Genomic DNA, 18135 nt, shown 5'->3' on the forward strand with positions numbered 1-18135 from the left:
CAAGGAAGCATCGGCCCCATTGCTCCCACAGGGGAGACTGAGCGCGGATGAATCAATGCCAGCCCAGCCCTACAAGCAGGGTCCGAACTGAAAACAAACCCAAGTCCTGCTTCCCTTCTGCGTCCCAGCTGTTAGACAACACTGCCCCCAGTAGCTCGGCTCTCTTCCCAAACCGAGGTATGCGCTTCAATTCCCGGACTGCGGAAGGGAGAAGGACAGAGCGGGAAGCAAATCCTGGCCTCGGTAGGCACATTGTGCACAGCCTCTATGGCTGCTGCAGCATTAGCGGCTTCCAGGAACTGCAGAGCAAGCCAGTAAATACAACACCAGCTCCGCTGCCACCTCCCTGCTCGATGGGAATGATCAGGAATTGCGGGCAGTCTGCACAGGGATTAAAGGGGCTCCATGTTGACCAGACCAACCTGCACGAGGAGAGGACACAGGGCAGGGCTGTGTGCCCTCAAAAGATCCAGGACTCTTATGACTTATGGAATGCCTTCCCCAAGCAGCTCCAGAGTGCATCTACTCCAGGGCAAGCTCTGCATCCTGTGCGAGCGGGGGTGTTGGGAGATTCATTTCCAAACTTAGCCTCCTCTCCCGCTTCTCTCTGAAGCTCTGGGATCATGCTACAGCCTTGGATGTGTCACAGCTAATCCACAGGAAGCCAGAATGCAGCCCTGAGCTCTGCTGGCTTGTTTTAGAGGTCTGGTGGCTAGCTGTAATTAACCCTTTAAATGCTGGTTTAGGCCAGAGGGATGCTCCATCTGACTGGCTGCACAAAGCAAACCCAAGGTAATACAACTGCAATCTGTGCAGCTCATTCATCCCCTCAACGACCCAAGGCCAGTGACATTACCACCTTGTCATCTTGCTGTCCTGTAAGCACAGGAAAGGCAGAAAGCCTTGCAAGAAATGGCTAATAGCTGGATGCAATGAGTGATAGGAGGGAAAGCAGAGAGGGGAAGGGCTTCAGATGGCAGGGTCTGGCTCCTGAGCTTCTGAAGTTGGTTTGTGTGGCAGAAACCCACCATCCAAGACCCGGTGATGCTCCTGGCACCCCCTGCACAAACTGGGGTGTGTCTTCTCTCTCCATTAAATGGCGTTGTGTCAGTCCAGCACAGCCTCAAGTACCGCCCAAACACCTTAAGCTTTGTTTCCACACTGCTGTCCTACGATGTGCTATGCCCCGTAACAGCTTTCCTGCACAAAGGGGCAGCAGCTTTCTTTTCCCTAAGTGAAACCACTACTTACTGCTGGCATGAACACAATTCACCACATATATTAGTTTTAACACAGCTGAAAGACAAACACAGCCTCACCCTTGGCCTCTTCTAGCTTTTGCCTTCCCACCTCAAGTTTTGTCTGCACCGAATTCCATAAGACTTGTGATACAACCACCGCACTGATTCATGCAATCGGAGGTTGCAAATCTCGCCAGAGTTTAGTCTATGAAGCCAGCAACTTCGTGTTTTCCCTCTGTAGGAGTAAAATAACGTTCCCACACTCGGATCGAAACCTTTGCTCTGCACAGATTTAATTCATTACTTATGAATCTCTGGCCAACGCCGCTGGTCCTTTCACTGGCTCTCTACTTGCTGTCACCTCCTGAGGACAGGGAACCCCAGGGAACCTTTCCCTTCCCACGTAGTCAAGTAGCTTTGCAGGGATCCCAAGTAATGGCTTCACCAACTTAGTGCCTGTGTTAACAGTCCTCTTGCAGAAATCACCCAGGTAGCAATAACGAGCTGCCCTTTACGACTGCTTTACAGCGGGTTGGGCAGGGGCCAAGATATTTTCCAATGGAAACTCTTCTCCCCGGGAATCACCCTGCATCGTATTTCACACGAGGCCTTTGGTTGGTTTTAGGAAACGGGAGAAGATTCCTTTTTAATTGTGCTATACTTAGGTGCAAGGGCAGTTTCGTGACACGAATCACTGAGGAGTCACTGCACGGCCTGCAGGAATCGTTTATGAGGCCGGAATGGCCGCAGCTCTGCTAACACCTCAAAGGAAAGAGCCTGTATTCCAAGCTTATGCTTACGCAGGATTGCCTGGACCACCTTCAGGACTTGGGTAGGAGCTGCCTCTTTGCTGTGTCTGCACTGTGCCTAAGCTATGAGACCCCAGAGGTGGCAGCAATACAAAACACTAACGGTACCAACTGATTTGCTCCTTCCCTATCCAAACTCCTCCTTTTGAAAACACACTCGTGCCAGAAGGCTTTCCAACCTTTTTCAGCTGGAGAAGAGTGAAACACAGCTCCCTGCCCTTCCACAGGGTCTTCACAGCACTCCTGTGACCCGTCTGTGGGTGACAAAGCGAGACAGCATCCCAAAGCGCATCTCCTCTGTGTGCTGAGGACGTTCATCTCAGAGGTGCCTGTGGGAGTCACAGCGGAGCTGAGCGGAGGGAATGGGGCTGCAACACTTTCCTTGGAGGCTGCACTCTGCCCAGCTGCGGTTTCCAAGCGTTCCCTCGGCTCTCTAAGCCCCAGGAGAGGAAATGTGGCTGGGAGCGCCTGGCGCAGGATGGGGCCCATCAGTATTGTTGTTATCACCCCCCCCATGGCCTGCCAGGCACTGCCTGCAGAGCGTGGCTCGGATGGGTCCCAAGCAGCTACGCAGCAGCCTCTGCATGTGAAAGCCATTAAGCGACAACACAGAAGCAGCTCATGAGGCTAAACCCATGCACGTTGCCATGCTGCCAGCGAGACACCAGGGTGCCGGCATCGGGCTGCACGTAGGAGCCATGTACATCCCCCTTGAAGCCAAGGTTGGTGTGGCCAGCTCTGATAGCTCCTACAAGACACAGACAGTGGAGAGCATCACCCTTGCACAGCCTGGGTGCCAGCACTGCTGTCCTGCTGTTGGAAATGTGGCATGTGGGAGCATCAGCGAGGCAGGAACTGGAACATCTGGTTTTCCCGAGCCACGCTTGGAAAGGATAAGCTGTATTCAACCCCTAGAACACAGCCAGCCCAGCTGCAAGGCAGCAGATGAGCAGAGCAGGACAAAATTAGCCACTTCTGAGGCGCTCCTTCAAGCAACACGAGGTTGCCCTGCAAAAACAAACACACAAGGAGGAACATCGTGGGGTTTTTATGCAGCTGCTGGAGGGATTCATGCGCTCCCATCACCGCAGTGATGCATCCCCTCGAGTCACAGCTCTGTGCGCGCAGCAGATTCCCACCTCCCTGGGTCTGCCCGCGGCCCAGCACGGATCACAGCCAGCATCCCCGCTCCATCCCAGACAGGACCAGACAGGGGAGCTTCCACCGACCTGACCCAAACCAAAGCCTGCTGCTTCAGGCCGGGCTCCCTCCACCCCCTTCCCAGGCGTGGCTTTGAGAGAGAAACTAAGATCTTTGGCCAAGGCAGCTCGTCTGGGCTCTGGCGTTCCCAGGCTTAGCTGTTCCTCCGTTCCTCCCTCAGGAGGACTCAACCCACACCCTAGATCCTCTTTTTAGACAGCCCCTCCCACCTCTCCCTGACCATGAGGCATTTGCTCCAGCAGAACCTATTTAACCCGTTCCCAGCATGGCCCCTGGCTGAGCAGGGGAAGGAAGGTGTTTACAGCATCCCACACAAGCCCCCGCACCAGGGAGAGGAAGGAGAGGCTTCCCCCCATATCCTAACAGTATCTGTAGGGAAAAGTGCTCTTTTGCTTCTGATTTAAGTCCTTCTCCCTGCTAGAGCAGCCTTGATCCTATGGGCCAAGGTGCCAGAGGATGCTGCAATGGATGCTGCAGAGGCTGTTGCTGGGGACCTGAATTAGTGATGTCTGAACCTGGAGGTGGGCACAGGCTCCAACCAGGGCTATAAACTCCACCCTGGAAACCTCCATTTCAAACTAGTGATTAGACCTTATGACTTCATCATAGACATGCAAAAATAGCATTGCACAGAGCCTTCTTGACAAAAGAAGCCGCCTGTATAGGGGAGTAGAATGCAAGTTGCCCAGCTGCTGCTACAAGACCAAAAGGACCCGGTGTGGTGGCCAGGCACAATTCCAAATGAATAGGAACAGGCTGGCTGGGTCCCGGTTTGGACCCAGAGTTCATGTCCATCCAATCCCAACCAGTCTATGATTCTGTGTCACTAGAAACTGGACCACAGGTTTGTCAAAAGGAAGAGCTGCGGCAGACTGTGCCTGCTGATGCTGATGATGCTCAAGAGCATACATCAGCATGACTGCAGTGGGAAGAGTGTCCTATCACATCCCAACACCATGCTGTCAGAGGGCAGCCCACAGACCCCAAACTGGAGGTAAAGCAGGGCCACACGACTGAAAAATGCCGTAGGTGGGAGATTCATCACCACAAAGTGAACATCACCATTCCCCTCCATCAAGTGCTGTCACCAAAGCAGCATCTCAGCCTATTGTAACAATCAAATCAAAACTGACACTTGCTAAAACAGAACACCACAAGCCCATATGCCACATCTGAAACACCATCTCCAATCTCAGCTTGACTTTCTTAGTAGCATGATGCCAGGCAGCCAAAGAGATGTACTTGCTCCTAACCTGAGGGGAACCGGTTTTACTGTTGCACTGACAGAAAACAGCTGATGAATATTACACTTTGATTATCCCTGTTTAAATCCAGTGGTAGCACATCAGCAAAGAGGATCAAACCTTTTGAGGGAAGGGAGGAGCTAGAAAGTGAGGACAGAATCTGTTTACTGCTCACGGTTCCTATAACATACCACAAAAGCTACAGCTGGTCAACTTGCACGGTTGATGCTCTTCCTGATGACAGCTAGCCTCGGAAGAAAACAGGAATGGCTGTCATCCCATGGGTTTGCTTTCTGCGCCCTTTGCAAAGCGAGGACTAACGCTGAATTTCAATCTGACATTTTTAGGTTTGGCAAGCAGAGATGCCAGCTTCGCTTCGGTGTCCACGTAAACAGCAGTCCTTCGCTACGAAAAACAAGCTCATTCTTTACTGCAAAGGCCGGGTCAGAAGTAAGGGCTGGGGATGCCTAATGTGACACCTTCACCCTCCTGTTGCGACAGGCAGTGACCCTGGGCAGAGCATGTTCATGCAGGTGGCAGAAGCTGCAAGGGGAGCTGCAGCTTTCCAGCCTTTAAGCCTGATCTCAGCAAGGCCTGGGGAGAAGGATGGGCTGATGCGGGCTGAGAGAAGGGTGGGCTGATGTGGGGTAGCAGTCATCCCTCTGAACAGCAATAGCACCATTAAGCACAGCTCACTAACAGAGCTGCCAACTTTCCACTGTGGAAGAGACAGATACATTCTCTTTGAGCCTGACAGTGATTGCCTAAATCATTGTGTTGGCTGTTGTGGGACTGGTTCACAAGTTCCATGTCCCCCCCACTCTTCTCATGGTAAGCACAAGAGCCCCTGTGCAGCCCGCAGGAGCTCCCTGCGGCACTGGAAAGCAGGGCTTTGCTCCTGAGCTGTCCGTCTGCAGCCCTGCTTACATTCTTATTCAGGTATTATGACTCCAAGACATGCCTGAGGACATCTGGGGTAAATAAGAGACAAGACACAAACTCCAGCTGAACTGCAGAGATCAAGCAAAGCACAACAAAGCTTGAAGAAATGGAGAAAGGATGACGCAGAACCGCGTTATGGAAACCACAGCGTGGAGAACGCGGCGTGACGAGAGATAAAACGAGGAATCCCGTTAAATGGCAAACAGGGAGAGAAGCATTAAAAACCCATACGAGTCTGTTTCACGCTACCTTCTGCCTGATGCTCTGTTTTAAACCCCTCTTTGCGAGAGCAGAGTGAAAGCAGCTGGGAGAAACGCAAGAGAGACCTGGCAGGGTTCGCAGGCAGGAAAAGAGCAGGATCGAGCCTGCACTTTCACTCCAACAGGGAAAAAGCCACACGCGGAAAGGCACCGCGAGTACACTTAAAAACTGCAGGGAATACAGGGAAAAACGAGTGCAAACAGGACATGGTATCTATTCAATACATATACAGGTGAGGCAAGAGGAACCCCAAAAGATGAGGTGAGCAGCTACACGGGCTTCTTCTCTATTAACATCTACCAAGGGTTGCAGCCAGCATCTGAATGTGCCCAGTGGGGCTGAGAGAAGCAGAGCTACAGCTTCTTAACGTGCGGTCTTCCATCGCTACCAGGGTTTGTAGGCTGGGCTGCACCAGGCTGCAAATCCCCAAATCACTTAAACCCTGGGTGAACATCAAAGAAGCGAGACACCTTGAGGGGTTATTTCACTGCAAGTCTTGCCACGGAGCAGGAACAGCTCCACGCACCACCTCTACGGTGAATGCCTTCTCTTAGCCAGCAGGACTTTATAACCACCACCAAAAAAAAGCCAGTTTTAACTTAGATTTCTCCATCATGGGCACAGCACTTGGATTCCTCTGAAGCTTTAGGAAGGAGCACAACAAACAACACAGTGGCTGCTGCACTGCTGCAGTGGCCTTACGGTGACACACCAGAGATTATTAATGCTCTGACGGAGTACCACAGAATCGCCTCCTTGTTCCGTGCTTGAGCTGCAGCTACAATTTACATCTGTGATTTGTCCCTTCCATAGGCTGAATGAATCTCGCTCGCAAAATATTTACCTAACACCTCATTTGGGCCTTTTCCCCCCTCCGGAATTCCTTACAAAAGAGAAGCCCGGCCTTGTTTGAGCTGGGGATACAGCCCCTTGTGAGAATGACATTCCAGGCTGCTTGTGTTCTTGCTAGGAACAGCAGTAAAGCTGTTCTGCCTTTGCGGACCGGACACTACCGTACAGATGCTTCACTGCCTGTGGGTTTACCTGAACTGGAGTTTAGCTTCCACTGATGCTTTTCCCCCCCTCCTGATAGCTTTTTAAGGCATTCTGAGCCTTGAAAAGGCTTTCACTGCATCACATAACAATACCAAAGCCTATTGATCATTGCCAACCCTTGGGACTGAAACGATCACAGACTACAGGTCCACGAAGCATAGGATGCCTTTATTTGAAGCAGCTTCGCTGGGGTGAAGTCACCGCTGGGCACTGGAACTTTCGCTGTGGCCAAAGCCACAAAGAACCCCTGGATGAAAGCTGTGACCCCCAAATCTGCAAAGCTTCTGCAGGGCTGTGGTGACAGCAGAGCTCCTCTGATCTCAGCTTCTCCTTCTTATCCCTCCACTAAGAGCATTCCACTTCAGCGAAGGGAAAATAGGGGAGTTTCAGTGCTAGCCTTTTAAATCGAGATCCTAATCTCCACTTCAAAACTGCCACGAGATTAAAGACACGTTAGAAGCAGTCAATACTTGCAAGGGAAAGGCAGAACATCTTTAGGAGGTTTATTTGCAGTTGAGGAATGAAAGCAGTGATGCCAGCTTAGGGAAGAGCCAAGTCTCCAAGTAAAGGCGAACAAACTCCACAGAGCACTTGAAAAGCCATCAGATCAGAGCGTTTCCGAGATGGAGAAACTCAGAAGTGCAAATGCTGCTGTTTGAAGCCTGCTCCCCCTGAAGTGCAGGGGTTTATGCTGCGCACGCTATTTGGAAAACCAGACTTTGCTCCCAATTCCAGCCAGACTTGGCGTTAACACTTCAAGAACCCAGCTCCGGCCATGGGATGGGGCCAATATCCCCATTTGCTCAGCCTGGAGACTGCTCCAGCCAGGTATGGAGTGTCTGCAAGCAGCAGAGCCCATTTCCTCAGTGATTCTTTGGATTGGGTACTTATGCTGTACTCCCAGCAACAGTGCTGCCGAAGCTGGCGTTTGCATCCTCAAAGTTGCTACGTCCGTAACATCAGATGCGAGAGGAATTGATTCCCTAGGACTCTTCCCACATTTGGGATCACATTTGCTGAGCACAACTCCAAGCAGAGGCAGGGAGCTTTGGCGCTGCTGATTTCCTGAACTCGGCCTTCCTAAAGGCTGGTTTCAGTTCAGACTGACAATAAAGAAACAGACACTGGAAAAAGGAGGCTTTTCTCTAATGAGACAGGGATCATTAGAAGCATTATTTACTTTATCTGTCAGTGTTCAATAAAGGGAACATGAAATGAACAGACAAAACCGCTTGCATAACTTCACTCTGTCACGAGCCAAAGTCCCTCGCACCCTGACATCCGTAAATCTGCCATGGCTGGAAGGACGACGCGAGGACACATCCCTCCTTTCCCATCCTCAGGGGGTCAAACAGGGCTGTAACCTCCTCCCCAAAGGAAACCCCTGTGCCACAGCAGAGTGCTTCAGCACATCTTATAGCAGTCATCACTACATCACCAGCACACACTTCCTCAGCGGCAGCGTGACGGCGCACAGCAGATGATCTGCTGCCTGACAAAGATGACTCTACAGACTGAATTCCAAAGGCAGCTGTCCCAAAGCATTCCCCCCACTACGCTGCTCTCAACAGGGCTGTAAACCAAGGTTTCTCCACTGCAATCGGAGGAAGATGTCAGTAACACTATCCTGCCATTGCAGGACATTTCCTTCAGTCCATTTCCCCTTCCCATATTCCGAGCGCTTTGTTTTGCTGACCTGCGAGAGCTTTATGTCCATCTCCAGTTTGTCATTGCCCAACAGGATCTCATCCAAAACGTTCTGGGAGCTTTTACAAGTCAGCACCTCTGAACAACAACAACATAAACAGCCTCAAACGCTTAACTACCGACCTTCATACCCCTAAAAACACACTGTCATAATCCCCAATCCCTAAAGAGCCAAACGAAGGCCTCATCAGCACAGGCTTCACAGGGCTGCTCTGCAAGTGACCAGCCACCACGGTCACAACGGCACATTCAGCCCCCAGAGCTGCAGATCCCCAAACGAAACTGACAACACACAATGCAATGGCACAAACGCCTTCACAAAACTCAGTCCTTCCCAGTTAGGGACCTTCTGCCACCAACAAGGGCTGGTTTGTTCGGAAAAGTCTAAACTTGTAAGGAAAGCGTTGGAAAACACCTTGTCTCATGGATTTTGAGGGGTTTTCCTGGAGACAGTCTACACACCTCTTGCCGACCCAGGATTTACTGCTCACTGCGGTACTCCTGCAGTATCACTCATCTACATTAACACTGAGAAGTGGAAACTTGGATAAGAATATCCAAACAGAAAAGCAGAGCCTTCACTTATGGAGATAGCAGCAGCAACGAGTTCATCTGAGGGTTGTGCCGGGCCCCACGTCATCTCTCCGATGTGAATCACTCAACTTTTCTCTCCTCAAGAAACAGGGAAGTTTCTTGTTAAGGAAAACAAATTTAGGTTCAAAAATAAACTTAAACCAAAAAAAGAAACCACTTTTCCCCTGTTTCTTGCATCATGCAGTGACTTCACTTGAGTGACTGAGCACATGGACTATTTTAACACCACTCCAGGAACACACCTTTCTCCAGTGACTTCACTTGAGTGACTGAGCACATGGACCATTCTAATAGCACTCCAGGAATACACCTTTCTCCTTGCTGACTGATTTTCCAAACCAACACCACCAGCCTCAGGACACCAATACCAACACAACCGTCACCCACCCTCGGCTTCCACCCAGACATTACTATTTGAGCTTGTAAATGGAGACTTTTGGATTCTCTGTTCACAGGGTTTAAACCGCATCCAAAGCTCATTTCCCAACATTGCTCTCCTGTGATTCCCCCAGAACCAAAACTCCCAGCACAGAGCCCCTGCTCTGCCAGCACTGCGGCCCGTCAGCATTCCCGAGCATCCCCACGGGGACATTACCCTACGGGGCTGGGCTGAATCCCGAAACCCTTTATCCCATTGCAGACAGACCCCAGCACATCCTCACAGCTGTCAACTTTTGTTGCCATCAGCGCATCCACACCAGCCATACTCATTAAAGCCATGGACCCCCCGCACTGCCGGGTCCAACCGGGCTGGAAAAGCCCTTTAAGCTCACCCAGTCCAACCGTTCCCAGCACTGCCAAGGCCACCACTAACCCATGGCACTGAGGCCTCGTCTCCACGCTGTGTGAACACTTGCAGGGACGGTGACTGCAGCCCTGCCCTGGGCAGCCTGTTCCAATGCCTGAGCACCCTCTGGGGCAGGAATTGTTCCTCAGCTCCATCTAAACCTGCCCTGGTGCAGCTTGAGGCCGTTTCCTCTTGTCCCATCCCTTGTTCCTTGGGAGCAGAGCCCAGCCCCTCCTGGCTCCATCCTCCTGTCAGGCACTTGTAGGGAGCCTTTAGATCCCCCCTGAGCCTTCTCTTCCCCAGACCGAACCCGCAGCCGCTCCCCATCACCGCTGCGCTCCAGCCTTTCCCGTTCCCCATTCCCTCGCCCCTTCCCTCCGCGGTGTCCGCCCCGCAGGCCCGCGGACAACTTTCCGCCCCGTGTCCCCGCTGTCACGGCCCCTTCCCCACCGCGGCCCCTGCGCGGAGCCCCCGGTACTCACAGCGCCGTGGCGGCAGCGGGGATGGCGGCCGCGGGCCGCTCGGAGCCGCGGGCAGAGCAATTGACGAGGCAGGCGGGGCCGGCGCAGGTACAGTCGGCGGCGCAGGGCTGGCAGGCCGGGACCCGGGGCGCCCGAGCGGCCGCCAGCCCCCCGCACAGCAGGGAGCAGAGCAGGCACCAGCCCGAGAGGGGCAGCCGCGCCGCGGGGACGCCATGTTTGCGCTGTGATCCAGTGTCTCCATTTCCCAAAGGCATCTCTCCCTACGGACATGGCATGGCCCCGGCTCCGCCGCTCCCCCGGCCGGCCGGCCCGATGCCGGGCCCGGCCGCGCCCCGCCGCGCTCCGCCGCTCCCGTGCTCCGCGCCCGGCTCCGCCGCTGCTCTCAGCGCCCGCCCCGCATGGCGGCCTCCCCCCCCCCCCCCCGCCGCAGGCTGCGCGCTGCCCGGCCCGGCCCCGCTGGGCTCCCGCTCCGCCGCGCTGACAGCCCCGGCCCGGAGCCGCTCTCCTCTGCGCTCCGCCCGGGCCGCGGCCGCCGCCTCCCCCCGCTCCGCCCCCCGCCCGGCGGAAACCCGGCGCCGCTCCAGCCTCCCCCCGCCCCGGGCAGCGGCGAGGGGAGCGCGGAGGCACCGCGGGGCTCCCGGGCACCCCCGAACCCTGCTCGGCAAGAGGGGCAGCGGGGGCCGTGAGGTTGGAGGTGCCCGGGGGCAGGCGGATCCCGTGGCATGGGGGTCCCGGGAGCAGCGGGATCCTGTGGGATAGCGGGGTCCCGGAGGAAGGGGGTTTCGGGAAGCAGGGGGGGATCCCGGAGTCTCGGGGGTAGGGGCATCCCATGCAGTAGAGGGGTCCCCGGAGCAGGGGGGAATCGCGATAAGGAGGTCCTGGAGGAAGAGGGATCCTGTGGCTTAAGGGCGTCCTGGGAGCAAGGGAGTCCCGTGGGGTAGGGAGGTCCCGGGATCTGTGGCATAGGGGTCCTGGGAGCAGGAGGATCTCAGGGGGCAGAGACCATACCGGGGGTCACAGGCATCCAGGGAGCAGGGTTATCCCGGTGGAGGACATCGCCAAACCCAGGGAGTGCTGCTGGGGGGATGCTTTGGTTGCCTGGGAATGCCAAGGGAGGGCTTTCCTACCTCTGCTCCCCTGGGAGCCGGGCAGAGCGGAGCAGGAGCTCCCCGGAGGCTTTTGATGCTCAGTTCCCACCACTGGAGCCCATTCCTGCCAGCCTGTGGGATCCGGCCGGATTTGCAGGGCACAGTGTGTGTGATCACCTACATGGAGTTCAGGTGTGTTGGAGGGAGATGAAGAACGAGGCAGGTGCTTCTCAGTGGGTTTAATTAACCCAAACCGTAACAAAGTAATTGGATTTCAATGCCACCTGTGATGGCTTGGTCCAGGGTACCGGCCATGGTTCACAGCTGGTGAGGTCAATCCTGTCATGACACAAGGCTCTCCTCAGGGATCTGATTGGTTCTAGGTTGAAAAGACTGAGGAATACGAGTAAAATGAAGTCACTGTACAACCAAAGGGAGTAAAGACAGCCTTCAAGGGAGAAACCACAAGGATGGGTGGGAGCAGAGCTGTGCTGGCTCTCCGCAAGCAGCATGGAGCCAGGACAATGGTTCGGGTGGTACCAGATGCACAACGGGAGCCCCAAAGCCTCCTACCCCTCTGCTGAGAGCAGACCCGGGTCGAGGAGGGCCATGGGGGTAAATTTTGTCTGTCTCCTGCGTGCGATGCCTCTGTGTGTGCTGGCTTTGGGGCCAGGTTCTTATCATGCACCTCGTGACAGCTGCTGTGGTCCCACACAGGGGAAATGGGCATCTTCCCTTTGCTGGGGGATAACAGCTGATCAGCGCTGAGCTCCATCCTCCTTGGGGGCATGTAAACCTCAATAGGTCAGGAAAGAGGAGGATCTTTAGCCAAGGGTGTCAATCAGTTTGGGTTTGACCCTCATGGGATGTTTTAAGCCTCTTTTGATTTAGGCATGTGGGATTCTTCAGGGAACAAGGGACTGAGCTGCCAGCATGGGGTGTACACCCACTGTGGGGTACGGAGGTGGTGTTACACCTCCAGAGCTGCTCCCTGCTTGATGCAGTGGGCTTGATCCAGGATGGTCCCAATCCATCAGTGTGGGTTTAGGTATTATCCTGTTGAAACCAAAGGGGTGCCATTAGCTGGGGCTCTGGCTTTCCTTATCCAAACACCAAACAAACAAGAAGCCTGACAACGTTCAGTTTCACTGCCCGAGATGGTACCTCGTGTATGTGAGAATTCACTTTCCAAAGACATTTTGTGCCTTTTGGACTTGAAATCGACTCGAAAGACACATCATCCCCTGCATGATGTATTGTGCCTGAAATAGCTCAGCGGTTACTACTTCCTCATGTGACTACGATGGGTTTGTTTCCTCTCCCTCGATTGTAAATTGCTCTTTGGTTGGTTTTTTCCCTTTCTTCTGTACTGATGCCTGTATTTTTTGGGATAACAGCAAGGAGAAAGTATCTTGTGTATGGATTGTAATGAGATTAGATCACTAATGTAAGCCAGCAGATGTAATGGAGTTAAGGGCTCTCCCCCAAAGATGGGGCTGCCAAGCTGCAATGAGGGCAGCAAACAAGGAAACAGGGCTTGAGTGGCAAAGGAGACTGAATCTCCATAGAGCTGCGAGAGGAGAACTTGTTCCCATTGGATCCCAGTTTCTGGTCTCGGAGGGTCTTGTCGCTGTCGAGTGGGTTCTAAAACACAAACTGCAGAAAATGATGGCAGTGGAAAATGTTCTGTGGGCTGGGAGGCTGGGAACGGCTCCTTGTGGGGATGGGATTCTCCTGGATCCTCCCACTGGCAAGGAACGAGAGTTTCTCAACGCTGTTTACTTGAAGCAGGATGAAAACCCCAACGAAGAGGGTGTTAATTCCCCTGGCCCACCGGCCCTGCAGGCTGAGCACACCAGGGGCAGGGACACTGTGGTCAGCAGAACGGGACAGAGCTGCGGCCGGGCGGGAATGTCACTGCTGCCTCCGGGCCCCTCCGGCCACATCCCAAACAGGCCATGGATGTCCTCAGCCAGAGAGCCCTGAAACCACAGTGCGGGAGGGAAGGAGGGAGAGAAGAAAGAAAGAGGGGAAAGGAAAGGGGAAGGGGAAGGGGAAGAGAAGGGAAGGGAAGGGAAGGGAAGGGAAGGGAAGGGAAGGAAGGGGAAGAGAAGGAAAGGAGAAAGGAAAGGAGAAGGGAAAGGGGAAGAGAAGGAAAGGGAAAGGGGAAGGAAAGGAAAAAGGAAAGGAAAGAGGAAAGGAAAGGAAAGGAAAGGAAAAGAAAGGAAAGGAAAGGAAAGGAAAGGAAAGGAAAGGAAAGGAAAGGAAAGGAAAGGAAAGGAAAGGAGAATAAAAGGAAAAAAGGGAAAGGAAAAGGAAAGGGGAAGGGAAAGGGAGGAAAAGACACAGCTTGTCCTCAGCCAGGGTCCAGGGGGTCACATCTGCCCCCATGTGCAGGGATGCAGGTCCCTCGGGTCTCTATTTCTCCTGGGAGGAAACGGCTGTTTCCATCCCTGCAGGTTCCCGCTCCGTGGCTGCGTATTGGGTGATGCATGATGCTGTCCCTTGCCTACATGATGCTGTGACCCATCCTGCAAAGGGGCTACCTGAAGAGTGACCCCCACAAGAGGCACCTTCTTCTGCCCGGTCCTGGCTCCTGCTTCCCCTCCCGGTCTGAGCATTCTCCAGCCCGACAACTGCACCACAGCCGCAGGCTCCCCATCGCCCCCAGCCCTCCCGCACCGTGGCCTCCAGGCGCTGCGGGGCCGGTTTTGCGGGGCCCTGGCGCCCTCTAGCACCGCCTCGGGAGCCAGGAGCGGGGAGGGAGCCTGGAGCAGCCTCCGGTGCCCTAAACAGGGCTGTCCATGAGCTGAGAGCAGCACAAGACCCATGCAGTCAACGCTGTCGAGGTGTGATGGACCCACTGCTGAGCATGAACATCCCACCTCGACCGTAAGGAGCAAAGCTCACAGCCCATCCCGAGTGGGACTGATCTGTGCTGGGTGAAGGAAGCAGCGATGTGCCCATCAAACAGCTCCCCTGCACATCTGCAGGGCACAGAGAGCTGGGCAGGGCACATCTGGACACATCTGGACACAGCCCATGCCTAAGGAGATGATGCCACCACCCAGCTTCAACCCCATGGCTGTCATTTAGCACTGGGCTTCCAGCTGTGTGGGGCTAAGCTGAGTCAGCAGCAGCACAAGCCCCCTTTGGGCTTCTCCTGGATGATTCTGGGGGATAGTTTCGGCTCTGGAAGTGACTTTATTCGCACTGATCATTTTCATCCCTTTGACTTAGTGGGAAACAGCCGAGCAGTTTTAGTGACACCACGTTGGTGGCAATTCCACCTTTATTTCCCAAACACTCCTTCAAAGCAAACAAACCTTCCTGGTTTCTCTCAGTGTTCTCCATCATTCACAGCTTTTGGGGGCTCTTGACTGATGGAGGCGCATTCCCATCAGGCTGAACTTGAACCAAAACTCCTGGTTTCTGGCTGTAGGCACTCGCTGCCCATTCCCACTTGTCTCTGCCCCATGTCAGGAGCTCTGTGCTTTCCGGGGGGGGTTGGAGCTGCTGGGATTTTCCCATATGCAGGTCCCTGCCTGACAGCAAGGCAAGGGCAGAGGGGTGGCCCATGGCAGGGGGTTGAGGCTGGATGAGCTTCAAGGCCCCTTCCAACCCAACCCATTCCAAGAGGAAATGTCCAGCCTTCCTCAGAGCTTGCAGTGATGCAATGATTTGCTCCAGCAGCAGCTTATTCCCAGCCTGGCTCTTAGCAGTCAGCTTATTCCCTGGAGCAGCAGTTTATGAGCCTCTGCACGTTTCCATGCTCCCTCATTACTGCTGCTCATTACTTTACAGGGCCCCAGAGCCCTTTGTGCATCCCAGAGCTGGGGCGGGCCCTGGGTATCTCTGTAGCTCTGCTGTGCTCAACTCAGCGTTGCCACTGGCCACTGGCTGGGTTTGTGCTCCCAGATGTACTCTGACTGGTGTGAATCTAGCTGGGATGGAAAGGGCTGAGTGTGCACGGATAATAGCAATGTATGGGACATTCATACATTGCTTTTGAAGGCAGAACCATACTGCAACCCTTCCCCACCTCTGGATGCGTCTGTGTGCGGCTGCAAAATATCTGGGATGGTTTTAAGCTGAGATGTTCTGTTTCTGAGCATTTCAAATACACCCGAAGGCCTGCGGATCTCTCAGGAGCTGAGAGGCTGAGCAGTTGCTGCTCAGCCCTCCCTCTGCCTCAGCAGGATGCATTTCAAAGGCCCTTTGAAGGTCCAACTCGTTTGAAAGCTCCTGTGGGTGATGCTGGAGCCGGGGACTTTCCTGCCTCAAACCTTGGCTCGTTTTGATCTTGGCACAGGGAAAATTCATTTCCTGGCCTCAGCCCCGTGCAGGCTCATTAGGATCTGGCACCATCACCTTGAGCGTGCAGGAGGGGATGGTGGGGCCCAGGGCAGCACCGCAGCTCCCTGGGGATGCCCACACCAGGGCTGCAGGATGCGCCAGGTCCCACATTCGGCTGGCAGGGATGTGGGATGTCACCTGCAGGGAGCAAAACCCGTCAGTGCAATGAGGGGGCTGTGTTTGCTGGGGTTGGTTTGGTTTAGTGTCAGCAGCAGGTCTGGGTGCTGCTGCTGCTCCCAGTGCTGTGGTAATCCCTGGATGCCGGAGGGGGAAGCTGTGCTGTTTGCCTGCTTGAGGCATCAAAGGGCTCTTGCTCTGCTTCTGCAACCTTAGTTCTTGAGCAAGGGAAGGATTTGGACCCTGAGCAGGAACCCCATCCCCTCCCATCCTATCCCATCCCATCCTCCTGATGCCCGTTTAGGTGATGTCTTGGCAGTGGTTTGGTTGGTCCTTCTGTCACCGGTGCGGGTCCTCCTCTTGGACACTGCCCCGGTTGCAGAGTGCTGGGAAAAGTGGTTTATTTGCTTGACATTGCCTTTTGAAGGAGAACGAGAAGGGGGTAATGGGGGCAGTTCAGTGGGCAAAGCAGTGCTCAGGCTTTGCCCCTGCACATGCAGAGGCAGGCTCTGTGCTGTGCTAACAGCATCTGTCCACCTCCATGGTCTACAAGCTCCCTTGAGGGGCTGGTTGCTGCTATTACCGTGCATTGCTCCAAAAGCAGCATCTTCTGCTAACACCAGTCCTGGTGCCAGGCTGGATGAGCTGGACCCACCGACAGCACAGTGCATTCAGCAGAGTTCACTTTGCCAATAGAATTCAATGGATTTGAATGCCAAGAAGCACAGACTTAGTAACAGGCTGGGCCCTCCAAACCTCCTGGGTGCTTCATAGGGAAAATGATGGCGATGGAAGGCTGGATGGAGCCGCAGGTGGATGCTGCCCTAAAGCAGGGAGCAGAGAAGTAGGATGGAAGCAGAGGGAGTGAGCACAGGAGAGATGGAAAGTTAAATAACCAAAGGAAGGAGGGTTGTGGCTATGGAAGAGAGGAAAGAGATAAAAGCAGTCTCGCAGCAAAACGCTGGAATTGAACTTCCACAGCTGCAAAAGGAAACAGTCACTTCCCACACAAAACCTAACGGATGGGCTGTAATGATGGGAAGATGTCAGAGGAATTTCAATTAAAGCCAGCACCAGAGGCAGCGAGATTGGAGCGTTCAAAGGTACATGAGTGGTGGGGAGGGAAGGACAATAAATGGCGAGGGAGGGAATGGTGCCTGCTTAGCACGGTGTGGGCTGGGCCCTTCCCAAGGCAGCAGAAAGCCCTTTCCCATTGAGCACATCCAGCACATGTCCTGCATCCTATCCATGCCTCTTGTGCCTCCCGCAGCCCCACACCTCCTGCATGGGCTCTGCTCCATGGGGGAGATGCTTGCTGGAGCAGGGCTGATGTCTCCAGTGGATGTGCTCCCTGTTCATGTACAACATGAAACCGAGCTCTATGTATTGAGTCAGCCCCACGAGCATAGTGTCACCTCTGTCCCCATCTGTCCTCCTGCATTCTGGTGATGCCCACTGCCTTCAGGCCCTATAACTACAGCTGCTTTGGAGTGGGAGCTGTGTGTGCCCTGTAGCAGAACAGAGAGTGGGAAGAGCTCCAGGCTGACATCTGATGAGGAGAAAGTCCCCTGAACCTCGGCTCTGCAATAGGTGACCTCTGCATTTTCAGCAGCACATGGAAGGAGCCTGCACTGGTTTTCCCGCAGCCACCAGGCAAAGGAGATGAATGTCTTCCAAGACGGCACAGCTGACATCGTGTCTGATGGGAATAGCTCGTCCTTGCAGCCTGCCTGCTGAAGAGACATCTCTGCTCCATCTGCGCTGGCAAAGAGCTGCGACCGGGAGGGCAGCAGCTCAACACGTTCCTGGGATGCTGGGAGAAGCATCCGGGATGAGGCGAGCATCCCTGGAGCAGTGACGGAGCAACCTGGGCCAGCAGGAGGAAGGAGGGATGTGGCCTCGCACTGAAATATCTCACTTGGCTCCGAGCACAACGTGTGACTTCTGGCACACACAGAACCCTGCGGATTCCCATGCCAAGGAAAACAGCACATTAAAAACCCCAGAGCACGGTGTCTGTGCAGAGCAGCTGGTCAGAGCCCAGGGAAGGCTCTTTGTGTCTCCAGCCCTGCTCAGGCCTCTGTCCCCAGGCTATGAATGCCGAATAGAGAGGTGCCGTTCCCCATGGCCCTGGAGGGGCTGTTGGCACCGGCAGAAGCTCTAGCACTGGCTGCGTTTACACCCCTCATATGCTGCAATGCAACAGACCTCTTGGGCTGACAGCCCTTAT

At 54.4% G+C, this 18135-nt stretch overlaps 1 protein-coding gene across 2 annotated transcripts in view; it reads right to left on the minus strand.

The window, feature by feature from the left end:
* PKD1 (polycystin 1, transient receptor potential channel interacting) overlaps positions 1 to 10680 on the minus strand; it is an 83637-nt gene extending 72957 nt beyond the window's left edge. For both annotated transcript variants that reach the window (XM_061474028.1, XM_061474027.1), the window contains exon 1: positions 10345 to 10680. In XM_061474028.1, coding sequence (XP_061330012.1) covers positions 10345 to 10598 — 254 coding nt within the window. In that variant the 5' untranslated portion in view covers positions 10599 to 10680. The remainder of the gene's footprint in view (positions 1 to 10344) is intronic.
* Between the last annotated feature and the right edge of the window lie 7455 nt (positions 10681 to 18135).

Source organism: Pezoporus flaviventris, unplaced genomic scaffold (assembly GCF_033815535.1).
Source record: "Pezoporus flaviventris isolate CSIRO_AGI_PZ_B2104156 unplaced genomic scaffold, CSIRO_AGI_Pfla_v1 ptg000078l, whole genome shotgun sequence".
NCBI classification, from domain to species: domain Eukaryota; kingdom Metazoa; phylum Chordata; class Aves; order Psittaciformes; family Psittacidae; genus Pezoporus; species Pezoporus flaviventris.